This window comes from Dipodomys ordii, unplaced genomic scaffold, assembly GCF_000151885.1.
Source record: "Dipodomys ordii isolate 6190 unplaced genomic scaffold, Dord_2.0 Scaffold181, whole genome shotgun sequence".
Classification (NCBI taxonomy): domain Eukaryota; kingdom Metazoa; phylum Chordata; class Mammalia; order Rodentia; family Heteromyidae; genus Dipodomys; species Dipodomys ordii.
Genome location: NW_012267397.1, coordinates 1,299,624 through 1,308,597, shown reverse-complemented (window position 1 = coordinate 1,308,597; position 8,974 = coordinate 1,299,624). Strand labels below are relative to the sequence as shown.

Sequence of the window (8,974 nt, the reverse complement as noted above, 5' to 3'; positions counted from 1 at the left end):
CCAGCGCCTGGCATATATATATTTTTTAAGTACAACAGAGGCCTGGGAAGGTGGCTCAGCAGTAGAGTGCTTGCCTTGCATGCATGAGGCCCTGGGTTCGATTCCTCAGCACTACATAAACAGAAAAGGCCAGGAGTGGCACTGTGGCTCAAGTGGTAGAGCATTAACCTTGAGCTGAAGAGCTCAGTGACAGCACCCAGGCCTAGAGTTCAAGCTTCACGACTGACCAAAAAAAAAAGTACAATAAAAACAAATATTGACATAATTTTCTGTTGATTCACATTTCAAGTTTTCTGATTTGAACATGTCAAATTATATGTCTAACAAGGAAAAGCATATATTAAGAAAAATTTCAGATTAAAAGATGGGGATTATTCTTCCTTGGAATTGTGTTGTTAAAAGCCTTTGAATGATGTGTGTTTGTTTTTTGGTGCTGGTCCTGGGGCTTGAACTCTGGGCCTGGGTGCTGTCCTTGAGCTTTCACGATCAAGGCTAACACTCCACCACTTCAGCCAAGCTCCACTCCCGGATTTTTTGGTGGTTAACTGGAGATAAGAGTTTCACAGGTGGGCTGGGAAGTTGGCTCAGTGGTAGAAGCGCTTGCCTTGCATGCCTGAGGCCCTGGGTACGATTCCTCAGCACCACATAAGCAAAAAACGAAAAAAGCCGGAAAGTGGCACTGTGGCTCACAGTGGTAAAGCACTAGCCTTGAGCTGAAGAGCTGAGGGACAGTGCCCAGGCCCAGAGTTCAGGCCCCACGACCGGACCCAAAAAAAAAAAAAAAAAAAAGAGTTTCACAGGTTTTCCTACCTGGACTGGCTTTGAACCATGATCCTTAGATCTCAACTCCCCAAGTAGCTAGGATTAAAATCATGAGTCACTGGCTCCCAGTATGATGAGTGTTCTTGTAGTATTGGAAGCATGACTTCTAGAACTTTCCATGATGAACCCCAAGTTAGCTAGACTACTCTACTGAGACCTAGTCCTTTTTTTTTTTTTTCATCTTTAAATAGTTGTACAAGCAAGGCGTGGTGACTCATGCCTGTAATCCTAGCTACTCAGGTGGCTGAGATCCAAGGATCATGGTTCAAAGCCAGCCCAAGCAGAAAGTCCATGAGACTCTTACCTCCAATTAACCACCAGACAACCGGAAGTGGTGCTGTGGCTCAAGTGGTAGAGTGCTTGCCTTGAGCTGAAGAACTGAGTGAGAGTTCCCAGGCCTATAGTTCAAGCCCTACAAGGCCAAAAAAAAAAAAAAAAAGTTGTACACAGTGTTGCTAATTAACAACACTTTATAATTACAACGCATCTTGGTGATGTCACCCCTTACAGCATTCTCACCTGTCCCTCTCAAGACATAGTCTTTTTTGGAACTTACTATTTATCCAGTTTTTTGTTGTTGTTGTTGTTTTGCTGGCCATGGGGCCTGAACTCTAGGCCTGGGCACTGTCCCTCAGCTCTTCACCTCAAGGCTAACACTCTACCACTTGAGCCACAGCGCCACTTTCAGCTTTTTCTGCTTATGTGGTGCTGAGGAATCGAACCCAGGGCCTCATGCATGCAAGGCAAGCACTCTACCACTGAGCCACCTTCCAAGCCCTATTTATCCAGTTTTTAAAACATACTTCTTTAAAGTTTCAAATGTTTTCACCTGTGACATTAAATACAAGCATGAAGCCAGGTACTGGTGGCTCATGCCTGTAGTCCTAGCTACTCAGGAGGCCAAGATCTGAGGATCACAGTTCAAAGCCAGCACAGGCAGAAAAATCTATGAGACTCTAATCTCCAATAAAGCACTAGAAAACTGAAGTGGTGCTGTTGCTCAAGAGGTAGAGTACTCACCTTGAGCTGAAGAGCGCAGGGACAGCGCCCAGGCCTAGAGTTCAAGCCCCATGACCAACAAAAATAAATAAATAAATTACAAGCATGAAAAAATAGTTTCATAAGCCAAATAATTAAAATTAGTATTTGTAAAGCCTCCATGAAAATAATGTATTCTTGCTTCATGAACTGATATTTTCTTTTTATGTGCTTCATGTAGATGAATGGACAGAGGTGGACAGAAAACGAGGTATGCTATCTCTAGACTGCATGTATTCAGTCTGCATCCACAAGTAGTTCACCTAGTCCATTATCAGTGGGGCTTAAAGTAGGACCAATCTAAGTATTTCTAAGTAGGAATACAGGCATGAGTTTTTCTTTGGTGAGACATTAGGAAAACATGTGGATCTTTTACTTCAAAGAGATAACTCATTATATTAAGGTACAACAAACTTTAACGACAGGGCCACACTGCATCTAAGGAAGCTTTCTGTCTTTCCAGTTCCAAGCCTGGCAGGGACAACTAAGGCAGTAGCTCCACTCCTAGGCAGGTTGTCCTATCTGGGACTCCTAAAACTGCCAAAGAATTGTGTGTGCCAAAGAACTGCTTCAACATCAGTGACCCTTATACACACACAAGCCCTTCACCTTAGGACAGAGACACCTATTGAACAATGGAGAAAAATGGAAGCATGTGGTTGCATGGCTGCCAGGATTGTGGGCAGAAAGCATGAGATCATGCATGCAGGATGGCCTAATCTTGATAAGTGTTCAGTTTACCTCTCACTACAAGTAGCAACAAACCTGAAAAGATTATTGACTTCCCAGGAAAAAAACACCTTCGCTTTTCTGTCTTTATATATCTCACATTCACCTTCCATCATTTGACACTTGGGTGTTGCTTGCGCCTATCATCAATTGTCCTCCATATTTTAAATGCTCACCAGATATGCTGGAGAAGTGACATATATAACACCTAACAGCACATACATCAGAATGAAACAAACCCTATTCAAATCTACCACCTGTGTGACCTTGGATTTAAAACTTTCTAAAAGTCCATTTTCTTCCTTGATAGAATGAAGGTAACCATTTCAACTTGGCATTTAAATAAGATAATGTGAAAGTTCTGAGCCCATAACCTGGAATATGAGCAAGATTTAAAACATGGTTGACTATCCAGTAGGATTTCCTAGCTTCTATGTCTTAACCTTGGCTCCAGATTGCATGTTACCATAAACAAGTGATTTTAGAGCAAAGGTAATTGGTAAAAATTGGATTGCTTTCATCATTATTTTATCAGATTAGCTCAAAGAGAAGCCCAACTAAAGTGCTTGATACTTGTATTATATATTTCACAACCATCTGCTGACACTTCTCTTGAGCAATTTTTGGCCCATCCCAAAATTTCAGGTGGCAGGATTTCAGGTGTGAAGTATAACTCTTGCAAGGCATGCACTGTACCGCTGAGCTACCTTCCCAGCCCCTAAAGTATAACTCTTGAACTTTCATATACACAATTGAATCACTGAAGTTTAACTTAAGTTTAATGTAAGTCTGTTAATGTTGATTTTTTTTTTTTTGAGTCCAGTCATGGGTCCTGAACTCTGGGCCTGGGCGCTATCCCTCAGCTCTTCAGCTCAAGGCTGGCGCTCTATCACTTGAGCCACAGCGCCACTTCCGGCTTTCTTTTGCTTTTTGCATATGTGGTGCTGAGGAATCGAACCCAGGGCCTCATGCATGCAAGGCAAGTGCTCTACCACTGAGCCACCTTCCCAGCCAGTCTGTTAATGTTGAGAGCCCAGCAGTAGCAACCTTTCTGAGCTATCTGTGAAAAATCCCTTCCCTCCTCAAGCTTAGCCTCTTCCTGATGAAATCTGGCTCAGGAAAAGGATGCAAAGCTCCTTTGAGTGCCAAAAACTAACCATAAGGCAGACAAATGATCTGACTAAGATCCTTAAACTAATCAGGTGTAAATGTGACATAGGCTACCTCTCTGAGACAACGATATGTCATCTCCTTCCTCTGTGTGCCTATGGTGTTTACCTCAGTATCTGGTACACAGCAAGCCTGTCTCAGCCAAGCACTAGGTGAACCAATGGTGAGAAGAAAATGCATTTACCTGCGTCTTCACACTGTCTGAACAATTAAATGTGAGTAGGATCCCTAGGTTCTGTGGCCCAACTATAAAACTTGTATTTTCTCTTTGGTGATGTATGTATTCATGTTCTGCCCCAAGAGGTTGACCCTGCCATCTTCTGCTCCCAGCAGGTAAGCCTCCTATAGATCTGGTATGGGAGCCATGGTGATAGAAAGCTTCTTCACTTCCCAGGAGAAAGGCTTCATTTTGCTTTTTGCTTTGCTGTAGAACTAACAATCACCTTGGGGTTTTCTTCCTTTTCAAACTAATTGATATGTGACTAAGCTATTTTCCTAACCTGGCAAGGGCTTAAAGACCCTAGAGGAATGACTCAGCTCTTGGTGTGTGGAAAACTCTTCCCATTCTCTCCTCTAAAGACATGTGTGCCTTTCCAGTTGTACCTGTTTCTTTGCAGATTCTACATATTATATATAGGCTATGGTTTAAAAAGAAAAAAGAAAGAATGATGAAAACAAAACCCAGTTTATTATAAGTCATTGCTTGTTTTGGTCAAAGATAAAGGCCAGGCTTGAGGCAAACCCAGAAGAGGTCTTGTGAGTCTGCATCGTCCTCATGGGGAAAGTGTTAGTACACTGTAAGGATGAGAGTGGCGGATGGAAATTGTCAGATGTGAAGATGCCCATGTTGGCAATGGATCTAGTTCTTCCTTGCTGAATCTCAAACAGAAGGGAACAAGATGGAGTCTAGAAGAAACTCCAAAGGTCAAGGACAAGTTCAACACTTCTGTAAGGGGTTACATTTAGTTCTTTGGGTTAGTAGGAGGAGGGTGTACCTTCTCCTTCAGTCTAAAGCAATACCTTTTAAGATTTAAGTACAATCAGTCTTCAGCTTTCCTATTCCCCATAAATATTTAAAGACTATCTATCTGGACACCAGTGGCTCATGACTATAATCCTGACAACTCAGAAGGCTAAAAACTGGAGGATCAGGGCTGGGAAGGTGGCTCAGTGGTAGAGCGCTTGCCTTGCATGCCTGAGGCCCTGGGTTCGATTCCTCAGCACCACATAAGCAGAAAAAAAAAGCTGGAAGTGGTGCTGTGGCTCAAATGGTAGAGCGCTAGCCTTGAGCTGAAGAGCTGAGGGACAGGGCCCAGGCCCAGAGTTCAGGCCCCACTTCCGGACCAAAACAAAAAACTGGAGGATCAGTTTGAAGCCAACACAGTCAGAAAATTCCAAGAGAATACATCTCAAAAATAACCATCACACCTTGACAGTGATTGGTTCCTCTTCCTCCCCTGCCATGCCACCCACCCTTATTGGCTTTACAAAGGGCTGCTCTCTGTTAATAAACAAGTTTTCATCCTGCAAAAAAATAAAAAATAAATAACCATCACAGTTGGGCACTAGTCACCCACATTTGTAATCCTAGTTAGTCAGAAGGCTGAGATCTGAAGATCCTGCTTCAAAGCTAGTGTGGGTAAGAAAATCCATAATACTGTTATCTCTAATTAAGCACCAGAAAACTGGAAGTGGAGCTGTTGTTCAAAATGGTAGAGTGCTAGACTTGAGCAAAAAAGCTCAGAAACAGTGCCCAGGCCCTGAGTTCAAGATCCACAACCAATAAATAAATAACCATCACCAGGACTGGAATCCATGAGCTGGTGACTCACATCCATAATTCTAGCTACTCAAGAGGCTGAGATCTGAAGACCAAAGTTCAAAGCAGTCCTGACACACATGTTCTCAAGATACTTATCTCCAGTTAACCAGTAAAAGAGCTAGAATTGGACATATGGCTCAAGTGGTAGAGTGCCAGCCATGACTGAAAAAGCTGAGAATTTGACCCCACTCTGGGTTCAGGCCCCAGTACCAGCGCACGCACGCGCACACACACACGCGCACACACACACACACACACACACACACACACACGCTGGACTGGAACATGGCTAAGTAGTAGAGTTTCAGTAAAGCAAGCAAGCCATGCAAGTGCAAGGCCCTGAGTTCAAATGCTGGTGCCACCAAGAAAAAAATAATAATAATAAGGCTGTTTCTGAGCCTTCAGCACTTCTGTTGATTACTTACAGATAGTGCCTTCCTACTTCTATATTGCCTTCCCTCCCTAAAGATACATGGCCACAGCCATTCACCTGGTATGTCCTTTGTATTCAGCAATAGGAGAAGTTTAGGAATAATCACTTAGGTTTAATAGCTAATTTTCTATATAATTATTGTAAGTAACCTATTTTTCTTTCAAATTGTAATTAGTATATGTTACCTTTAAGACAGAACATCTGGATTAATTAAGACTAATCTAACCAGGCACTGATGGCTCACACCTGTAATCCTAGCTACTCTGGAGGCTGGCATCTCAGGATTACAGTTCAAAGCTACTTTGAGCATACAAATCCGTGAAACTCTTATGTCTAATTTACCAGCAAAATGCCTCAAGTGAAGCTGTGTTTCAAGTGATAGAGTACCAACCTTGAGATAAACAGGAATGTGAAGCTCTAAGTTCAAGGCCTAGTACAAGTATACATACATACACAAGAATCATTAAAAGCCAAGCACACCTGTTCCTGTTTCTCATATCAGAGGGTTTTACTGGCCCTTTACTAGTGATAATTGAGTAGTACAAAATATCTAAATGAGGCTGGGAATGTGGCTTAGTGGTATAGTGCTTGTCTACTATGCATGAAAACCCTGGGCAATTCCTCAGTATCACATAAACAGAAAAAAACAGAAGTGGCACTGTGGCTCAAGTGGTAGAGTGCTAACCTTGAGCAAAAGAAGCTCAGGGACAGTGCTCTAGTCCTGAGTTCAAATCCCAGGATTGGCAAAAAAAATAAAATCTGAATGAAGACCTAAAATTATATACATGTTGGTTTTTATACTACTAATTTAGTCACACCAGGTAGAAATTTTCATTAAACAACAATATGAGACATATTGCTACAGTGAAAATCAATTTTAGAAATTCAGACATCCTAAAATAGCTCTATCTGAAACATGTCTCATAGAAATATTAAAAATGTTTTAATCTTCACTTAATCACAATCAAAAAAAAAAAAAAAAAAAAGAACTTCGGGGAAGGGAGGGAGGGAGGGGATGGTAGGGGGAAAACAATGGAGGGGCTAACAATGTTCAAGAGGAAGTGTACTCATTACCTCACTCATGTAACTGTAACCCTCTGTATAGTATCTTTACAATAAAAAAAAAAAAAAAAAATGTTTTAATCTCTAACCAGTACCTATAACTACTTTCATAAAATGTTTCTCCAAAAAGTCAATTATCATTATTTGTCCCATTTTTATGAAATCTAATATTAAGTAAAAATGTATGGGTTTGCTTTTTAAAAAACAAGTGTGTGCTGTTTCTCAAAATTTAAGGAAATGCCCTAATCTAAAATGCGTCTAGGAATCTTTTTTAAAAAATGAATAAGTGAATGAATGAGTCAAGGGAAATAATGTTTGTGAAAGTGGTCTGTAAATTCTGAAGTACAACCTTCTTAAGACATCATGGATATTTGCATGAAATGGTGTCACAAAGCACTACTAAACCCTGTTTCCTAATGGGACACTTCTGCTTTGTCACCAGGGAGCCAATTTCACCAGGCACATGGTGCCTCAACTCTTATCTATGCCTGCTCCCCAATTCAAACCCAGAGAGCACTTCTGAATAAGGCTTCCTCCTCACCTTCCTCACTCAGCTAGATTCTCTCTTGTCCCTACAGTTCTGAATGACATCATTTCGACCATGTTCAATAGAAAGTTTATGGAGGAACTGTTCAAACCTCAAGAGCTCTACTCCAAGAAGGCCCTGAGGACTGTTTATGACCGCCTGGCTCATGCTTCCATTATGAGACTGAACCAGGCCAGCATGGATAAGGTGAGCAGACAGCTACTCAGTTGCTTTAGCTGCATTTCTTATACCCTTCTGGATGGTCCTAGACTAGGATCAGATAAAATAACCTAAGCAATGATGCCTTGCAAGAAATAAAAACTTGTAAATCTTGCCAGGCGCCAGTGGCTCACACCTATAATCCTAGCTACTCAGGAGACTGAGATCTGAGGATCATGGTTCAAAGCCAGCCTGGGCAGGAAACTCCATGAGACTCTTATCTCCAATAAACCACTAGAAAGTGGTGCTGTGGCTCAAGATGTAGAGCACTCACCTTGAGCTGAAGAGCACAGGGACAGCACCCAAGCCCAGAGTTCAAGCCCCATGACCAGGAAAAAAAAAAAAACTTGTAAATATTAGTGGTAGTTGAGTTTTTGAGTTGGGAAGAACCTTGGAAGTCATCTTCATCAACCTCTCTATTGTAGCTTTTATCATACCACCTGCCTAAAGAGAATCCTGCTTTTCATGCCAGCATTTATGAGCCAGGGAGCATATGCCACCCAATACAAGCACGCAGTACCCAAAACTTCAATTTGAGGGGGAAGTGGAAGAGAGGGGAAAAAAGGGTAGTTGGGAGAGAGTGGATATAATCCAAGCATAACATACACATATATGGAAATGTCATGAAGACTATTAATACATACAATGAATATGCATTCATAATTGTAATCTTTAAAAAGCAAAAAATAAATATTTTGCCAGGTGCTGGTGGCTCATGCCTGTAATCCTAGCTACTCAGGAGGCTGAGATCTACCAGCCTAGGCAGAAAAATTCCTATAAGACTCATATCTCCTGTGGAAAAAATTATATTAAGTGAAGTCAGGCCCAAAGAAACATAGGTCCCATGGTTTCCCTTATTTGCAGTATCTAGTATATGTCTGAATCAAGCAGAAAAGGTCAGATAAGTTTATGTTAGGGAAATGAACCCTAAGATATGTATTCAAATGTTTTTTTTTCTTTCATGCGATTGTTTCTAACACATTTATAAGATTATTTCTTTGTTGCGTTGTATGTCCTTCCCCCACAGTATAACCCCTGCTTTCACTGTATTTGATGTCGGTATAATTTGTGGAGGGGAAGGGGAAAAACAAATCATTTAAATAGGGATACAGATGGGCCCATTGCAACAATGAGATGTACAAGTCATTATGTC

At 41.4% G+C, this 8,974-nt stretch overlaps 1 protein-coding gene across 1 annotated transcript in view; it reads left to right on the top strand.

Moving 5' to 3' along the window:
- Positions 1–8,974, top strand: part of Oscp1 (organic solute carrier partner 1) — a 46,161-nt gene that overhangs the window by 6,086 nt on the left and 31,101 nt on the right. The window contains exon 2 of the mRNA XM_013034061.1: positions 7,655–7,809. Within this exon, the coding sequence (XP_012889515.1) occupies positions 7,655–7,809 (155 nt within the window). The remainder of the gene's footprint in view (positions 1–7,654; positions 7,810–8,974) is intronic.